Source organism: Pseudophryne corroboree, chromosome 6, assembly GCF_028390025.1.
Source record: "Pseudophryne corroboree isolate aPseCor3 chromosome 6, aPseCor3.hap2, whole genome shotgun sequence".
In the NCBI taxonomy this organism is placed as follows: domain Eukaryota; kingdom Metazoa; phylum Chordata; class Amphibia; order Anura; family Myobatrachidae; genus Pseudophryne; species Pseudophryne corroboree.
Window position 1 is genome coordinate 524,282,196 of NC_086449.1, and position 18,631 is coordinate 524,300,826.

Genomic DNA, 18,631 nt, shown 5'->3' on the forward strand with positions numbered 1-18,631 from the left:
GATTTACCGGTAAGTAAAATCCTATTTTCTCTAACGTCCTAGTGGATGCTGGGGACTCCGTAAGGACCATGGGGATTATACCAAAGCTCCCAAAAGGGCGGGAGAGTGCGGATGACTCTGCAGCACCGAATGAGCAAACACAAGGTCCTCCTCAGCCAGGGTATCAAACTTGTAGAACTTTGCAAACGTGTTTAAACCCGACCAAGTAGCTGCTCGGCAAAGCTGTAATGCCGAGACCCCTCGGGTAGCCGCCCAAGAAGAGCCCACCTTCCTTGTGGAATGGGCTTTTACTGATTTTGGCAGCGGCAATCCAGCCGCAGAATGAGCCTGCTGAATCGTGTTACAGATCCAGCGAGCAATAGTTTGCTTTGAAGCAGGAGCACCCAGCTTGTTGGGTGCATACAGGATAAACAGTGACTCAGTTTTCCTGACTCTAGCCGTTCTGGCTACATAAACCTTCAAAGCCCTGACCACATCCAGTTACTCGGAATCCTCCAAGTCACGAGTAGCCACAGGCACCACAATAGGTTGGTTCATATGAAAAGATGACACCACTTTTGGCAGAAATTGCGGACGGGTCCACAATTCTGCCATGTCCATATGGAAAACCAGATAAGGGCTTTTATGTGACAAAGCCGCTAATTCTGACACACGCCTAGCTGAAGCCAAAGCTAATAGCATGACCACCTTCCACGTGAGAAATTTTAACTCCACGGTTTTAAGTGGCTCAAACCAGTGTGACTTCAGGAAACTCAACACCACGTTAAGATCCCAAGGTGCCACTGGAGGCACAAAAGGGGGCTGAATATGCAGCACTCCCTTTACAAACGTCTGAACTTCAGGAAGAAATGCCAGTTCTTTTTGAAAGAAAATGGATAGGGCCAAAATCTGGACCTTAATGTAACCCAATTTTAGGCCCAAAGTCACTCCCGACTGTAGGAAGTGAAGGAAACGGCCCAGCTGGAATTCCTCCGTAGGGGCATTCCTGGCCTCACACCAAGCAACATATTTTCGCCATATACGGTGATAATGTTTAGCCGTCACGTCCTTCCTAGCCTTTATCAGCGTAGGAATAACCTCATCCGGAATGCTTTTTTCTGCTAGGATCCGGCGTTCAACCGCCATGCCGTCAAACGCAGCCGCGGTAAGTCTTGGAACAGACAGGGCCCCTGTTGCAACAAATCCTGTCTTAGAGGCAGAGGCCATGGGTCCTCTGTGATCATTTCTTGCAGCTCTGGATACCAAGTCCTTCTTGGCCAATCCGGAACAATGAGTATTGTTCTCACTCCTCTTCTTCTTATGAGTCTCAGCACCTTGGGTATGAGAGGAAGAGGAGGAAATACATAGACCGACTGGAACACCCACGGTGTCACTAGTGCGTCTACAGCTATCGCCTGAGGGTCTCTTGACCTGGCGCAATACCTCTGTAGCTTTTTGTTGAGGCGGGATGCCATCATGTCTACTTGTGGCAGTTCCCACCGACTTGCAATCTGCGTGAAGACTTCTTGATGAAGTCCCCACTCTCCCGGGTGGAGGTCGTGCCTGCTGAGGAAGTCTGCTTCCCAGTTGTCCACTCCCGGAATGAACACTGCTGACAGTGCGCTTACGTGTTCCTCCGCCCAGCGAAGAATTCTGGCGGCTTCCGCCATCGCCACCCTGCTCCTTGTGCCGCCTTGGCGGTTTACATGAGCCACTGCGGTGATGTTGTCTGACTGAATCAGCACCGGTCGGTCGCTAAGCAGGGTCTCCGCTTGACGTAGGGCGTTGTATATTGCCCTTAGTTCCAGGATGTTGATGTGAAGGCAAGTCTCCTGACTTGACCACAGACCTTGGAAATTTCTTCCCTGTGTGACTGCTCCCCACCCTCGGAGGCTTGCGTCCGTGGTCACCAGGACCCAATCCTGAATGCCGAATCTGCAGCCCTCGAGAAGGTGAGCACTCTGCAACCACCACAGGAGAGACACCCTGGCCCTTGGGGATAGGGTGATCAGCCGATGCATTTGTAGATGTGATCCAGACAACTTGTCCAACAGATCCCATTGAAAAGTCCTCGCATGGAACCTTCCGAAGGGAATGGCCTCCTATGATGCCACCATCTTTCCCAGGACTCGAGTGCAGTGATGCACCGACACCTGTTTTGGTTTTAATAGGTCTCTAACCAGTGTCATGAGCTCCTGAGCCTTCTCCATCGGGAGATAAACCCTCTTCTGGCCTGTGTCCAGAATCATGCCCAGGAAGGGCAGACAAGTCGTAGGAATCAACTGCGACTTTGGAATATTCAGAATCCAGCCGTGCTATTGTAACACTTCCCGAGAGCGTGCCACGCTGATCAGCAACTGCTCTCTGGACCTCGCCTTTATGAGGAGATCGTCCAAGTATGGGATAATTGTGACTCCTTGCCGTCGCAGGAGCACCATCATTTCCGCCATTACCTTGGTAAATATTCTCGGTGCCGTGGAGAGACCAAACGGCAACGTCTGGAATTGGTAATGACAATCCTGTACCACAAATCTGAGGTACGCCTGATGAGGTGGATAAATGGGGACATGAAGGTAAGCATCCTTTATGTCCAGAGACACCATAAAATCCCCATCCTCCAGGCTTGCGATGACCGCTCTGAGCGATTCCATCTTGAACTTGAACCTTTTCAGGTATATGTTCAGGGATTTTAAATTCAATATGGGTCTGACCGAACCGTCCGGTTTTGGTACCACAAACAAGGTCGAATAGTAACCCCTTCCCTGTTGAAGGAGGGGAACCTTTACCACCACCTGCTGAAGATACAATTTGTGAATTGCAGCTAACACTATCTCCCTCTCTAAGGGGGAAGCTGACAGGGCCGATTTGAGGTAACGGTGAGGGGGCATCTCTTCGAATTCCAGCTTGTATCCCTGAGACACAATCTCTATAGCCCAGGGATCCACCTGGGAGTGAACCCACTTGTGGCTGAAATTTCGGAGACGCGCCCCCACCGGGCCTAGCTCCGCCTGTGGAGCCCCAGCGTCATGCGGTGGATTTAGTGGAAGCCAGGGAGGACTTCTGTTCCTGGGAACTAGCTGTATTGTGCAGCTTCTTTCCTCTACCCCTGCCTCTGGCAAGAAAGGACGCACCTCGGACTTTCTTGCCTCTGTGTGATCGAAAGGACTGCATTTGGTAATACGGTGCTTTCTTAGGTTGTGAGGGAACATATGGCAAAAAATTTGACTTTCCAGCCGTAGCTGTGGAGACCAGGTCCGAGAGACCGTCCCCAAACAATTCCTCACCCTTGTAAGGTAAAACCTCCATGTGCCTTTTTGAGTCGGCATCACCTGTCCATTGCCGAGTCCACAGGACCCTTCTGGCAGAAATCGACATTGCATTTTTTTCTAGAGCCCAGTAGGCTAATGTCTCTTTGAGCATCGCTCATATATAGGACAGCGTCTTTTATATGCCACAGGGTTAGTAATATAGTATCCTTGTCCAAGGTATCAAGTTCCTCAGATAAGGTATCTGTCCACGCTGCTACAGCACTACACATCCAGTCCGACGCAATCGCCGGCCTTAGTAAGGTACCTGAATGTGTATAAATGGACTTCAGGATACCCTCCTGCTTTCTATCCGCAGCATCTTTCAGGGTGGCCGTATCCTGTGACGGCAGGGCTACCCTCTTGGATAAGCGTGTGAGAGCTTTGTCCACCCTAGGAGAGGATTCCCAGCGTAACCTGTCCGTTGGCGGGAAAGGATACGCCATAAGCATCTGTTTGGAAATCTGCAGTTTCCTATCTGGAGATTCCCAAGCCTTTTCACATAACTCATTTAACTCATGTGAAGGGGGAAAGGACACCTCTTGCCTTTTTTCCCCATACATATAAACCCTCTTGTCAGGGACTGGGGTTTCCCCTGTGATGTGCAACACATCTTTCATTGCTATAATCATGTAACGGATGGCTTTAGCCATTTTAGGCTGTAACTTTGCATCATCGCCATCGACACTGGAGTCAGAATCCGTGTCGATATCTGTATCAACAATTTGGGATAGTGGGCGCTTCTGAGACCCTGACGGCCTCTGCGACATAGGATCAGGCATGGGCTGAGACCCCGTCTGTCCCAAGGCTTCAGCTTTATCCAACCTTTTATGCAAGGAAGTAACATTATCATTTAAAACCTTCCACATATCCATCCAATCGGGTGTCGGCGCCGTCGGCGGCGACCCCACATTCATTTGTTCCCGCTGTTTCCACATAGCCTTCCTCGTCAAACATGCCGACACAAACGTACCGACACACCACACACACAGGGGATGCTCTATTTGAAGACAGTTGCCCCACAAGGCCCTTTGGAGAGACAGAGAGAGTATGCCAGCACACACCCCAGCGCTATATGTCCCAGGAATCACACAGTAACTTAGTGTTAACCCAGTAGCTGCTGTATATACTGTTTTTGCGCCAAATTTATGTGCCCCCCCCCCCCCTCTCTTTTTACCCTCTTCTACCGTGATTCTGCAGGGGAGAGCCTGGGGAGCTTCCTCTCAGCGGAGCTGTGGAGAGAAAATGGCGCTGGTGAGTGCTGAGGAAGAAGCCCCGCCCCCTCAGCGGCGGGCTTCTGTCCCGCGTTTTTGTGTAAAAATATGGCAGGGGCCCATGCATATATACAGTGCCCAACTGTATATATGCCCACTTTTGCCAAGAGGTCTCTAATTGCTGCCCAGGGCGCCCCCCCCCCCCTGCGCCCTGCACCCTACAGTGACTGGAGTATGTGGGTTTAGTGTGGGAGCAATGGCGCACAGCTGCAGTGCTGTGCGCTACCTCATATGAAGACTGGAGTCTTCTGCCGCCGATTTCGAAGTCTTCTTGCTTCTGTCACCGGCTTCTGTCTTCCGGCTCTGCGAGGGGGACGGCGGCGCGGCTGCGGGATCTGACGACCAAGGGTGCAATCCTGTGTACGATCCCTCTGGAGCTAATGGTTTCCAGTAGCCTAAGAAGCAGGACCTATCTTCAGTGAGTAGGGCTGCTTCTCTCCCCTCAGTCCCACGTAGCAGAGAGTCTGTTGCCAGCAGATCTCTCTGAAAATAAAAAAAGCTAACAAAATATTTTCTTTTTAGCAAGTTCAGGAGAGCTCACTAAGTAGCACCCAGCTCGTCCGGGCACAGATTCAAACTGAGGTCTGGAGGAGGGACATAGAGGGAGGAGCCAGAGCACACCAGTATCCAAATTCTTTCTTAAAGTGCCCTGTCTCCTGCGGAGCCCGTCTATTCCCCATGGTCCTTTTGGAGTCCCCAGCATCCTCTAGGACGTAAGAGAAAATAGGATTTTAATACCTACCGGTAAATCCTTTTCTCTTACGTCCTAGAGGATGCTGGGGACTCAAAAAGGACCATGGGGTTTATACCAAAGCTCCAGACCGGGCGGGAGAGTGCGGACGACTCTGCAGCACCGATTGAGCAAACATGAGGTCCTCATCAGCCAGGGTATCAAACTTGTAGAACTTAGCAAAGTGTTTGAACCCGACCACGTAGCTGCTCGGCAAAGCTGAAGTGCCGAGACTCCTCGGGCAGCCGCCCAAGATGAGCCCACCTTCCTGGTAGAATGGGCTTTCACGGACTTCGGCAACGGCAATCCAGCCGTAGAATGAGCATACCGAATCGTATTACAGATCCAGCGGGCAATAGTCTGCTTGGAAGCAGGAGCCCCAATTTTGTTGGGAGCATATAGGACAAACAGAGCCTCTGATTTCCTAATTTGAGCCTTTCTGGCGACATAGATTTTTAAAGCTCTGACTACATCGAGAGATTTTGAATCAGCCAAGGCTTCCGTAGCCACAGGCACCACAATAGGTTGTGCAAAGAGGGGGGAGTACAGCGCCACTTGTGAGATGTGATCTCAGTAAAATTATGTAGGTAATCTACAAAGAGTTAACTTAAAAATGCCATAAACAAAGCACACATAACCTTATTATAGGTGTCAGCCAAACCCTACCACAATAGGTTGGTTTATGTGAAATGAAGAAACCACCTGCGGTAGAAATTGTTGACGAGTTCAATTCCGCTCTATCCATATGGAAAATCAAATAGGGGCTCTTGTGAGACAAAGCCGCCAATTCCGACACCTGTCTTGCGGACGCAAAGGCCAAAAGCATGACCACTTTCCAAGTGAGAAATTTCAACTCAACCTTTCGCAAAGGTTCAAACCAGTGTGACATATGAAATTGCAACACCACGTCAAGGTCCCATGGTGCCACGGGTGGCACAAACGGAGGATGGATGTTCAGTACTCCCTTCACGAAAGTCTGAACCTCTGGAAGGGAGGCCAATTCTTTTTGAAAGAAAATAGATAAAGCCGAAATATGCACTTTAATGGAACCTAATTTTAGGCCTGCATCCACACCTGCCTGCAAAAAATGGAGGAAACGACCCCGCTGAAACTCCTCCGTAGGAGCCTTCTTGGATTCACACCAAGACACATACTTTCTCCAAATACGGTGATAATGCTTCGCCGTGACCTCCTTTCTAGCCTTAAGCAGAGTGGGGATGACTTCCCCGGGAATACCCTTTCGAGCTAGGATTTGGCGTTCAACCTCCACGCCGTCAAACGCAACCGCGGTAAGTCCTGGAAGACGCACGGCCCCTGCAGTAACAGATTCTCTCTGAGAAGAAGAGGTCAGGGATCTTCTATGAGCAATTCCTGAAGATCCGGATGCCAAGCCCTCCGTGGCCAATCTGGAACAATGAGTATCGCCTGAACCCTTGTTCTTCTTATGATCCTTATCACTTTTGGAATGAGTGGAAGTGGAGGGAACACATATACCGACTGAAACACCCACGGAGTTACCAGGGCGTCCACTGCACTGGCTTGAGGGTCCCTCGACCTGGAACAATATCTCTGAAGCTTCTTGTTGAGGCGAGACGCCATCATGTCTATTTGAGGAATTCCCCAACGACTTGTCACTTCTGCAAAAACCTCTTGATGAAGACCCCACTCTCCTGGATGGAGATCGTGTCTGCTGAGGAAATCTGCTTCCCAGTTGTCCACGCCCGGAAGGAAGACCGCTGACAGAGCGCTTACATGTTTTTCCGCCCAGCGGAGAACTTTTGTGGCCTCCGCCATTGCCGCTCTGCTCTTTGTTCCGCCCTGGCGGTTTATGTACGCCACTGCTGTTACGTTGTCCGACTGAATCAGGACAGATAGACCTCGAAGAAAGTGTTCCGCTTGTAGAAGGCCGTTGTAGATGGTTCTTAATTCCAGAATGTTTATGTGCAGACAAGCTTTCTGGCTTGACCTTTTTCCCTGGAAATTTTTTCCCTGTGTGACTGCTTCCCAGCCTCGGAGACTTGCATCCGCGGTCACCAGGACCCAATCCTGGATCCCGAACTTGCGTCCCTCTAGGAGGTGAGAACTTTGAAGCCACCACAGGAGAGATATTCTGGTCCTGGAAGATAGGCTTATTTTCCGGTGCATGTGCAGGTGAGACCCGGTCCCACTGAAACACCCGGGCATGAAACCTGCCAAATGGAATGGCTTCGTAGGCTGCAACCATCTTCCCCAACACCCGAGTGCATTGATGAATCCACACTCTTGCCGGTTTCAGTTTTTCCTTGACCATGTTTTGGATTTCCAGAGCTTTTTCCCCTGGGAGAAACACTCTCTGTAGTTCCGTGTCCAGGATCATGTCCGAGAAAGACAGCAGAGTCGTCGGCGTCAACTGTGACTTTGGCAAATTTAGAATCCAACCATGTTGTTGCAGAACTGTCAGGGAGAGTGCCACGTTTCTTAGCAACTGCTCCTTTGATCTCGCTTTTATCAGGAGATCGTCCAAGTACGGGATAATTGTGACACCCTGCTTGCACAGGAGGTCCATCATTTCCGCCATTACTTTGGTGAGGACCCTCGGGGCCGTGGAAAGACCAAACGGCAACGTCTGAAATTGGTAATGACAATCCTGAACAGCAAACCTCTGGAAAGCTTGATGTGGAGGATATATCGGGACATGTAAGTAGGCATCTTTGATGTCGACTGATGCCATAAAATCCCCCCCTTCCAGACTGGAGGTCACTGCTCGAAGAGATTCCATCTTGAACTTGAAACTTTCAAATATAGATTGAGAGATTTTAGGTTCAGGATCGGTCTGACCGAGCCATCCGGCTTTGGTACGAGAAATAGGCTCGAATAAAACCCTTCTCCCCGTTGAGACGGGGGTACCGTGACAATGACATGCTGTTGACACAGCTTTTGTATCGCAGCGCGCAGTACTTCCCTTTCTGGGAGAGAAACTGGCAAGGCTTATTTGAAAAATCGGTGGGGGGACACGTCTTGAAACTCCAGACCTGACTGAAGAGACGGAGACGCGCCCCCACCGGTACGGACTCCCGTAGAGGAGCCCCAGCGTCATGCGGTGGACTTGGCAAAAGCCAATGAGGACTTCTGCTCCTGGGAACTTGGCAGAGCAGGCAACCTTTTTCCCCTTCCTCTACCTTTAGAGGCAAGGAAGGATGACCCTCTTCCTTTTTTGTATTTATTAGGCCGAAAGGACTGCATATGATAATGCGGCATCTTTTTCTGTTGTGCAGGAACATAAGGAAGAAATTATGACTTACCCGCTGTAGCTGTAGACACCAGATCAGCGAGGCCGTCACCAAACAAGACACCACCTTTATATGGGAGAGCTTCCATAGCTTTCTTAGAGTCTGTATCAGCATTCCATTGATGAATGCACAGCGCTCTACTGGCCGAGAGTGCCATGGCATTGGCTCTTGATCCCAAGAGGCCAATATCCCTCGCCGCATCCTTTAGGTAAGCTGCAGCGTCCCTGATTTAACCGAGAGTCAAATGAATGCTATCCCTATCCAGGGTATCCATGTCAGATGCCAAATTATCTGCCCACTTACCAATAGCCCTACTCACCCATGCCTATGCCACGGCAGGTCTGAGCAGCGCACCCGTAGTGACATAAATGGATTTTAAGGTAGTTTCCTGCTTACGATCCACAGGGTCCTTTAGGATATGCCATTAGAATTCTCTTGGGAATCTTCCACCTTTTGTCAGGAGATTCCCAAGCTTTTTCACAAAGAGTGATCAGCTCATGAGAGGGGGGAAACGTCACCTCAGGCTTTTTTCCCTTATACAAACAAACAAACAAACCCTTGTATCAGGAAACAGTAGGTACTTCTGAAATATGTAGAACGTCTTTAATTGCCACAATCATGTACTGAATACTCTTAACCGGTTTCGTATTTAAACTGGCCTCACTATAGTTGACACTGGAATCAGAGTCTGTGTCGGTATCAGTATCCGCCATCTGGGTAAATGAACGCTTTTGTGACCCTGAGGGGTCTGGACAAGGCGTCCTCCATGGATTTTCAACACGTTTGTGTCTGAGAATCAGATTTATCCAGCCTTTTAGTCAATAACGCCACATTTGCATTCAATGTACTCAACATATCCACCCAATCAGCAGTCGGCGGTGCCGACAGAGTCACTCCCAGCGCCCACAACAACAACCTCCAGGGAGGAGCACTCAGCCTCAGACATGTCGACACGCACGTACCGACACGCACCAACACGCTGGCTATAGGGGACAGACCCACGGAAAGCCTGTTAGAGACACACAGAGGGAGTTTACCAGCTCACACCCTAGCGCCTATCCCGGTACTGAGAGCAAATACACACTGCCTCAGACCTGTTTGCGCTGTTATTATCAATGGGTAATCGCACCAAATCACTGTGCGCCCCCCCCCCCCCCCCCCCGTTTTGCCCCCAGTTACTTGTGCAGGAGTGTGGAGGTCCGGGCCAGCGTCTCTGCTTCCTGTGAAGAAAAAGTGGCGCTGGTAAGCTGTGAGGGCTAAGCCACGCCCCCTCACTGGCACGCTGTAGTCCCACTCAAATTTAAAATATTTACACTGGCGGGGACTATATCTAGTGCCTAGGCACTTCCAACATATATACTTTTGCCAATTTTATTGTAAAAACTTCAGAAATCATGCTGCCCAGGGCGCCCCCCCTGCGCCCTGCAAGTGCCGCCATAAATGTGTGTGGGAGCATGGCACGCTGCGCGGTACCTCTGTGCTGCAGTCTTCTGCCGTCACTGAAGTCTTCTCTGTGAGGGGGTTGAAGGCGCGGCTCCGGGAACAAGCAGCTAGGCGCACCAAGTGATCGAACCCTCTGGAGCTAATGGTGTCCGGTAGCCTAAGAAGCAACGCCTTTGAACTCGGAAGAAGTAGGTCTGCTTCACTCCCCTCACTCCCACAAAGCAGGGAGCCTGTAGCCAGCAGGTCTCCCTGAAAATAATAAACCTAACAAAGTCTTTTCAGAGAAACTCAGGAGAGCTCCCCTAGTGTGTGTCCAGTCTCTCTGGGCACAGAATCTAACTGAGGTCTGGAGGAGGGGCATAGAGGGAGGAGCCAGTTCACACCCATTCAAAGTCTCATAGTGTGCCCATGTCTCCTGCGGATCCCGTCTATACCCCATGGTCCTTTTGGAGTCCCCAACATCCTCTACCTGACCTGCATATTGCTAGAGAATAGAAGAGACACTGGCTGGAGAAGGAGAAAGGAAACCTTGTTGTAATGGCAGCCAAGAAAAGAAAAAAGTTTTGTTTTTTTACTTGCATTAAATCCTTTTTTCACTCTCAATTGGGAGTGTGGACACCCTCCTACCATTCTTTCGGGCTGAATAAAATATTTTTGGCGCAGCTACCACTAGAGAGGGCAATTCAAATGTTCTGCCAATTGGGCATCAAGCAGCCACATTTTTCCTCACAGCCTCCTGAGGTGCGAGAAGAAAAAAAAAGGTGTAGAAACTCTGCACTTTGGGCATCCAAACAGGAGTTTGGATGTCCAAAGCAGTGAGTTTGGCCGTTTTAGAAGGCTAAACCCTGTCTGTTTAGACGCAATATGCATGGGCGCCCAAACACAATTTAATTGTGACAATTGTTTGGGCGTCTAAAAAGTCCCGTTTAGATGCCCAAAATAATTGAATTGGCCTCTTTTTGGGTTCTTGTTCTTCACTGTTGTTCTTGTATTTCTGGGCCAGATGTATGAAAGTGCGCTGTGGTTTCCGCTGACCACAGCGCACCTTAAGCCTGCAATTAGCACATCCTCCTAATGTATGAACGGCGTGTTAACGCCGTATAGCCTGGTCGCCGCGCGCCCCCGCCACTTACCGCTACCCCGCTGTAGTGAACGGGAGACGAAGAGCAGAGGCAATGTATGATTGCCTCTGCTGCCCCTTTTCGTCTCCTGAAGCCGACTGTCCGGAACGCCTCCCCCAGGCAGGCGATGTGGTCAGAATGTGCAGTGGTTTTTTTTTTTTTTTTTAAATAAACTTTAATTAACGTGGACATTCTTCTGCTGGTCCACACAGCTCTACTGCGCATGCGTCGGGGGCCTCCGGCGGTGAACACAGGAAGAAGGGCGCATGCGCACAGATTGCGGCGCCGAGCCGATGTGGAAGGTGCGCTACCGCAGGACAGGTAGGATAACGCACTCACACATCGGCGGTGGCCATCTTCATACATTGTGGCGGCGGCAGCGGGCGTATCACCACGATAATGTGGTGATATGCACCTGGACACATAACGTCCGTTAGGACGTTTTTAATACATTACCCCCTCTGTTCCCTATTCCCATTCTGTACTCCTGGCCTATCTTTTGGGACTTTGGGGGTAATGTATTAAAAACGTCCTAACGGACGTTATGTGTCCAGGTGCATATCACCACATTATCGTGGTGATACGCCCGCTGCCGCCGCCACAATGTATGAAGATGGCCCCCGCCGATGTGTGAGTGCGTTATCCTACCTGTCCTGCGGTAGCGCACCTTCCACATCGGCTCGGCGCCGCAATCTGTGCGCATGCGCCCTTCTCCCTTCTTCCTGTGTTCACCGCCGGAGGCACCCGACGCATGCGCAGTAGAGCTGTGTGGACCAGCAGAAGAATGTCCACGTTAAATAAAGTTTATTTAAAAAAACAAAAAAAAAACAAAGCCACTGCACATTCTGACCACATCGCCTGCCTGGGGGAGGCGTTCCGGACAGTCGGCTTCAGGAGACGAAAAGGGGCAGCAGAGGCAATCATACATTGCCTCTGCTCTTCGTCTCCCGTTCACTACAGCGGGGTAGCGGTAAGTGGCGGGGGCGCGCGGCGACCAGGCTATACGGCGTTAACACGCCGTTCATACATTAGGAGGATGTGCTAATTGCAGGCTTAAGGTGCGCTGTGGTCAGCGGAAACCACAGCGCACTTTCATACATCTGGCCCTTTGTTAGACAAAACAGAGTTCCCCTGCAGCCAATGGGGCATAGAGGGCAAGGAGAATGTCAGTTTCACTGTACTACATTACAAAGCATCTCAAATACAGAAATAGCAGCAGCACTTATGTTGTAGCGGGAGAATAATGAAACCACAATAGTGAAAAGTGGATAAGTCTCTTTAGTTACACATTTTCTTCTACACATTTTCTTCTTGATTTTACACAAAAGAAAGAAAAAAAAAAACACCTAAAGACAAAATATTGTGCTTTGGGTTCCTTTTTTAAAAAAAAATTTTTTTTAAACCTTTTAATAAAGATGAATAATTTGATATCTATAATTAATACATTTATTAACTAAAGGTGCACTGCAACTAAAGGAACCCAGAGCATAAAAAAAATAATAGAATATATATATTTTTTTTTTAAATCTGTTTTTATTAAATCTAGAAGGAAAAAAACCTAAAAAAACATGTATACAATAGACATACAGTAATGATTGTAAAAATGAATTGTTGGCCTTCCAAAAAAGTCCTATCACATAAGGAAGAACAATAGTTACAGTATACAGTTTGTAATTTATATCAAGATATTTGCAATACTTGTTTAACAATAAAGTAATTGGTGAATGGTTTCCTGTACCGTAGATAATTTATAGCACTGTGCACTCTGAGGCAATCGGGGGATCACCATCCAGTGTTACATGTGGTTAGATTATAAAGGATCCCATATAATTCTCCCAGGGGGTTGTTGGTGGGTGGGTGGTGGTGGTATATTAATGTGTGCAGGGGAGGGGGGACGATATATTAATGTGTGCAGGGGAGGGGGGGGGACAGTATATTTCAATGTGTGCAGGGGCAGGGGGGTATATTAAAAATTTGTGTGGGGGAGTGGCATATTAATGTGTTTTTATTTATTAATGAATGCACTTTCCCACTGCCTCTCCCCGCCCGTCACCTCTCTCCTGACACCCTCTCCCTATCACTCACGGACTCTTATACCGCTTTTAGACCAACAGCGCGGCTCGCAGCCGGGAGCCTGACACTGGTGCTACCCGGCTGCACCCTGCATCAGCCCCCTTTCCCACTGCACTCACCAACCCAGCATATTGCCGGGTTGGTGACGTTGCCAGTGACTCGGTGGGGGTCGCGCATTCACTGTAAACGGGAAGCCGGGCGATGCAACCCGGCTCCCGTTTACACTGCACAGTTTGCCGGGTTGAACACGTGTTCAACCCTGCAAACCACACGAGTTGGAATACCGGGTCACTCGACCTGGATTATTCCAATTTAACCTTTTAGACCAGCCAGCAACACGGGTTATGCACCTTCATGTGCAATAACCCGTGTTATATGCTGGCGGTGTAAAAGGGGTATTACCCTCACCCCGTCACCTCTCTTCTGTTACAATCTTCCTGTTGGCAGCTGATTCTCACCATTTACCCATCACCTCTCTCGCTTGTTACCCAGTGACTCCCACTCTCTCCATATCACCTAGTGACTCTCACCCTCTCCATGTCACCCTCTGTTTTTACCCTCTGCTTGTTGTCACCTTCCTCCACTCACTGGTCACTGCCTGTCCCTAGCTTCACTCTCTGCCCTTTTCCCGTCCGCTCTCTCTCCTGTCACCCTCTCACCTACTGACTTTCCTGTCACCCACCGACTCTAACCCTCTCCCGATCACCCTCTCTTTCTTTTCACATTTCTGTGGGTCTATTCATGAAGCTTATATAATTTTATAGAATACACTTTATAAATGTTACCTCAACACTGATTGGTTGCCATAGGCAACTTCTCCACTGGCTCACTTGTCCACTGTTTACACTGCATCATGAATAGACCCCTATGAAACATAGTAAAGGGACATGTGAAGCAGACATACAGATGTGTCCCGCCTCAGCTTAAAGGCTAATTGAGGCAAATGCAACTTGTTTTCCACAATAAGCGTGCCTGTGGGTGTGCATGCACGCGCGATCATTAGAATCGCATGGTGTGTACACTCCTGCGAATGGGACGCAGCTTGCCGTGGCTAGTCATCAGCGCAATGTGGCTGCTTGCTGGTAGGATGAGAGTGGCCACATCTGTATTTGTAGGAGGGCGCAAAATGTATAGTTTGCAGGAGGGCGCTGAACACCCTAGCACCGGCCCTGCCTGCAACCCCCGCGTGATACCCGCAACCCTGCCCTGCAAATTGCGGACTCGGGCATGATGCCAGCACCCCTTCTCCCCCGCAATTGTGGACTCGGTAATGATGCCCGCACAATGACTACTATATACATGATGTATATTATATGTATATCCCACGGAAACCCTTCCACACAAATCCTGTATTTGCCCCTGGAAGCCCATGCAACCCCCCCCCCCACCCCCACGAATTCCGGACACTCGGGCATGATGCCCACACCCCTCCACGAATTGCAGGCTCAGGCATGATGCCTACACCTGCCTCCTCACGAATTGCAGACTTGGCCATGATGCCTGCATCCCCCCATGATTGTGAAAACGGGCATGATACCCCCCCCTCCCCACTGCGCGAATTGCGGACTTGGGCATGATGCCTGCACCCCCCACGATTGTGGACCGGGCATGATTCTCTCCCTCACCCCCCTTGCGAATTGCGTTCTCGGGCATGATGTCCAATCGCCAATAATCCTCCCCCCCCCCCCGATTGCAGACTCCAGCTTGTTGCCCGCAACACCCCCACGATTGCAGAGTTGGGGGCATGTAGCATGCACCACCAAATCCGCCCCCCACATCCCAGCGCGACTGCAGATTCTGGGATGTTTCAGTCTCCCCCTCCCCTTGATGGCAGACTCAGGTACCCCTCCCCCGTGATTGCAGACTCCCACATGTTGCCCACAAATTTCCAGATTAGAATTTTTTTTATTCTTGATTTAATGTAGGGGGAGTGATAATATAGTGTGTACCTGATTGATCACATAGAACACAAATGTGAAGGTTCACTTTAAATGCTGTTCTGTTAGTCAATTATTACAGTGTGACTGTTAGATTACTACATAATGTAGGTGAGAATTCTTACAAGTTTTGCCTTTTGTTTTTATCACTTCAGGTAAATCACATCCGCACCCGAGACTTTGACTGCTGCTTGGTCGTCCCGTTAATAGCAGAATCGGGGAACAAACTAGATTTGGTCATTAGCAGGAATCCCATTGCTTCTCAGAAGGAGGCATCAGATGTACCTAATGTGGCAGTAGAAGAATGGATTGATCACAATGACCCCTTCTCTCACCCAGCTGGGGGACATCTAACAGCTATGGATATGCGAGACTCAACAAATACTTTATAGCAAAAACATTTTAGTTTAGTGACTTCGTAGCAAAAGAAACTGGTGCTAAATCCCTGTCATACAACTGACCTGTGACGTTTAAGACACAGATGTCAAAATGTGGCTTTACTGTTAAGCACAGGGGAGCTGACACACTAGCTAAACTGATCATAGGCCTCCAACATGAGCCAACAAATCATTTTACAGTAGATATTGTTACATCACTAAATATACGTGCCATTCCAAGCTTGTCTTTAAACAAATATGGGGGTATTGTGAAGTGCAATGGCATTAAAGTGGCTTATTTTCCAGGCAGTGTCCATAAACGCAAAGACCCTCACTAGGAATAGGTCTGTGCGTACAATTTATAGCTCCTGAAACTTTGAGCAGCATTTTTACACACATTTTAGCTCATTGTTTATCTCCTCTTTCCCATGCCATTAATACATTCAATCACCTTTTACCTGGCTCCTGCTACACATGCCCCTTGTACGATGTGGTTTAGTCCCTAATTAACTTTTTTTTAAACCAGATTCTTGGAGTTAAGCCTTCATTAGTTTACAGCCATGTTTTGGACTGGTATTTAAATGACATTAAATAGGGCTGAAATAGCATGGGTTTTAGATTAACAGAATTTCCTAGAGCCTGAAGACCACTGCTATATATTTTCAGATTTCTTAGGCCATATGAAACTGTGCAAGAACATTTTATTAAATGATCCAAGCTCTGGTATTTGTATAGTATAAATAAGAAGCAGTTGTTCTGCCATGTGTCATAGTTGTTTTAGACGTGTACATGTGTTACAGAGCCTTGCCAATTGTCTAGCCCCGGAAGCAATAAAGAGATTCCTATTTTGATTGAATACTCAACAGCAGCTGTGTTTGCGATTCTTAGCAATGGCATCTGCTGAGCAGGCACGGGTCCAGGCAGCCTCCATCTTGTGTGTCTGTGATAAGTCACCCTGCAGTCTTATTGGTATTGTTTAATGGATATGTTACTCTTACCTGTGCAAACATACTGTTTTTAAAACACTGCCAGTCAAAATATGAAGTGAACAATATACAGAAATGGGAGGGGGAAAATGCATCTATCATAAGTCATTTAAATATGTATTTTTGTTTGTAACAAACAAGTATTAAACTGTAAAGTATTTTTGTACAAAATTTACTACTTTAATAGCATGACATTTACTGTCTTATGTATGGTTTTGAGAACTCAAAAACTGTTGAAACTTTGTATGGAACAAGCCTACTGTACAAGAAAACTGAATAAACAATGCTTTAAAGAAGAAGGTTCTCTAGTAATACAAAACAACTGTAATTAACAAGCTATTCTAGCATTAACCTCAACTTAGTAGACCCACATGGTAAGCTTCCCAACTACAGGAGCTTGCTTACATTATTCACTGGTTGTGACTACAGGTTACATGAGTGCGCATAGAACATTTAACAGCCAGTAGGTAGTGTGTAGGTTCCTGTAAACCTCCAGCTCCCAGATCATCTGTCCATAGTAATACTTCTCCCACAGTGTTTCTGGGAATGGAGAGATGCTGGTGTCCACGGCCTGTAGTCGTTATTACCAGACATCGGACATACACAAACTAGATAAGCATCTGGAGTCACAGTGCCAATGGATACGCTTACAGGTCACAGATCAGTTAACCCTTTAAGATCATTGCATAATATATCTGTGTTCTTTCATAGTGCGATACTTAACTAGCCTGAAAGGGAAATCACTAATTGCAGCCAATACAAAGTGTAGACTTACAGCATTAGTACAATGATGTGTACATAGAAACAGGAGATAGACCAAAACAGCCCCCATGGATAGTTTCAGCAATTATCACACAACCCCGTAGCAGGTGTGTCTATACTGGTGCCATGCTGAGGCAAGTTTATACTCCAGTGTATACATTCCAGTAAGTACAGCTACATCATGAATAAAAAAAGTTTTTTTTAATCTTGTTAAGTTCTTTGGTTTTTGACCTCACCCCACAACATCATTGAGGTGTGGTCAACAGCCACAGATCTACTATTCCCAACAGCATTCATTATTTTCTATATTGGAAAATCTTTAATTTGTTCTCGTCCTACAAAATGCCATTAATAATCATAATTTCGAGAAATGTCTATAGCAGTGCAGGTATTCCCATTTATATTCCATCCACTGACATAAAAGAAAGTTCAGCTATGGAGACACTCTAGAAAGGCACACAGTCCCAGGCCTTGATACTAGCTGGCATGTTTCACTACCTAGGCCCATTGATACTCAAGGCTTGAAGAGCTCCTTCTGGCAAGGGCTGTGGATACTCAGGTTTTGAAGTTTAGTCTGATCTGAGGGAGAGACTTCTTGAATATCCTACAAAAGAAAATATCACATAATAATGAGGAGATGGGATATTATGTTATAGGACAAATCAGTTTATCTTACGATACATTTCATTGGTTACAGAACAGTTTATGCAAAGTAATTTATAAGTTGCTCATTAGAAAGGCATTTCTGAGAGTCTGTTACAATTGTGGTTGGGTACCTGGTAGCAATTAGGTTGTTCAAACATAGGGTGACATTTTGCTAAGCAGCAGTCACAATATTTTATCTGGATATATAGTATAGGAACATGCAACTTAGTGTCCGATACCTTAGAAGCATCGTATTGGCTAGGACAGCCTACCATCAGTGGGAAAATTGAGAACAAGGCCCCAAGTGGGTGAAATAGCTCTGGAACACAGGCATTCATTCCTAAACTGGCTATACACTAAGATTTTTTTTTTTATCCAACCAAATCTCTGTTTAAAACAAAAAAAAGTTTGATTAAACCCACCTGTCTGAACAACCATTTTCATCTACTGTTAGTTGGTTATTTGTTCCCACACAACACCTATCTACCATTTGTTCGCAATTACCATATTTCTGTTCCAACAAGCAAATATGTTGCTTTGTTGAAAAGAAACTCCTAATATGCATGAGCAGCTTTTCTTTAATAAAACATGAGCAAATTCAAACTATCTGTACATGAATACTGGGAATATTTACGGTTTTCAATCCTTATACTTCCTTGCATAAAGAGTGTGTTGTGTTGTATTATACGCATACTTGGCTACACTCCTGGAATGTGCAGGAGGCTCCCAA

At 47.7% G+C, this 18,631-nt stretch overlaps 2 protein-coding genes across 19 annotated transcripts in view; one reads left to right on the top strand and one right to left on the bottom strand.

The window, feature by feature from the left end:
* GRIP1 (glutamate receptor interacting protein 1) overlaps positions 1-16,793 on the top strand; it is an 871,453-nt gene extending 854,660 nt beyond the window's left edge. For all 18 annotated transcript variants that reach the window (XM_063927530.1, XM_063927526.1, XM_063927521.1 and 15 more), the window contains one exon: positions 15,287-16,793. In XM_063927530.1, the coding sequence (XP_063783600.1) occupies positions 15,287-15,523 (237 nt within the window). In that variant the 3' untranslated portion in view covers positions 15,524-16,793. The remainder of the gene's footprint in view (positions 1-15,286) is intronic.
* Positions 16,794-17,438: 645 nt separating this feature from the next.
* The window catches only part of HELB (DNA helicase B), a 206,837-nt gene continuing 205,644 nt past the window's right edge, over positions 17,439-18,631 (bottom strand). Inside the window, exon 14 of the mRNA XM_063927539.1 lies at positions 17,439-17,860. Within this exon, the coding sequence (XP_063783609.1) occupies positions 17,771-17,860 (90 nt within the window). The 3' untranslated portion in view covers positions 17,439-17,770. The remainder of the gene's footprint in view (positions 17,861-18,631) is intronic.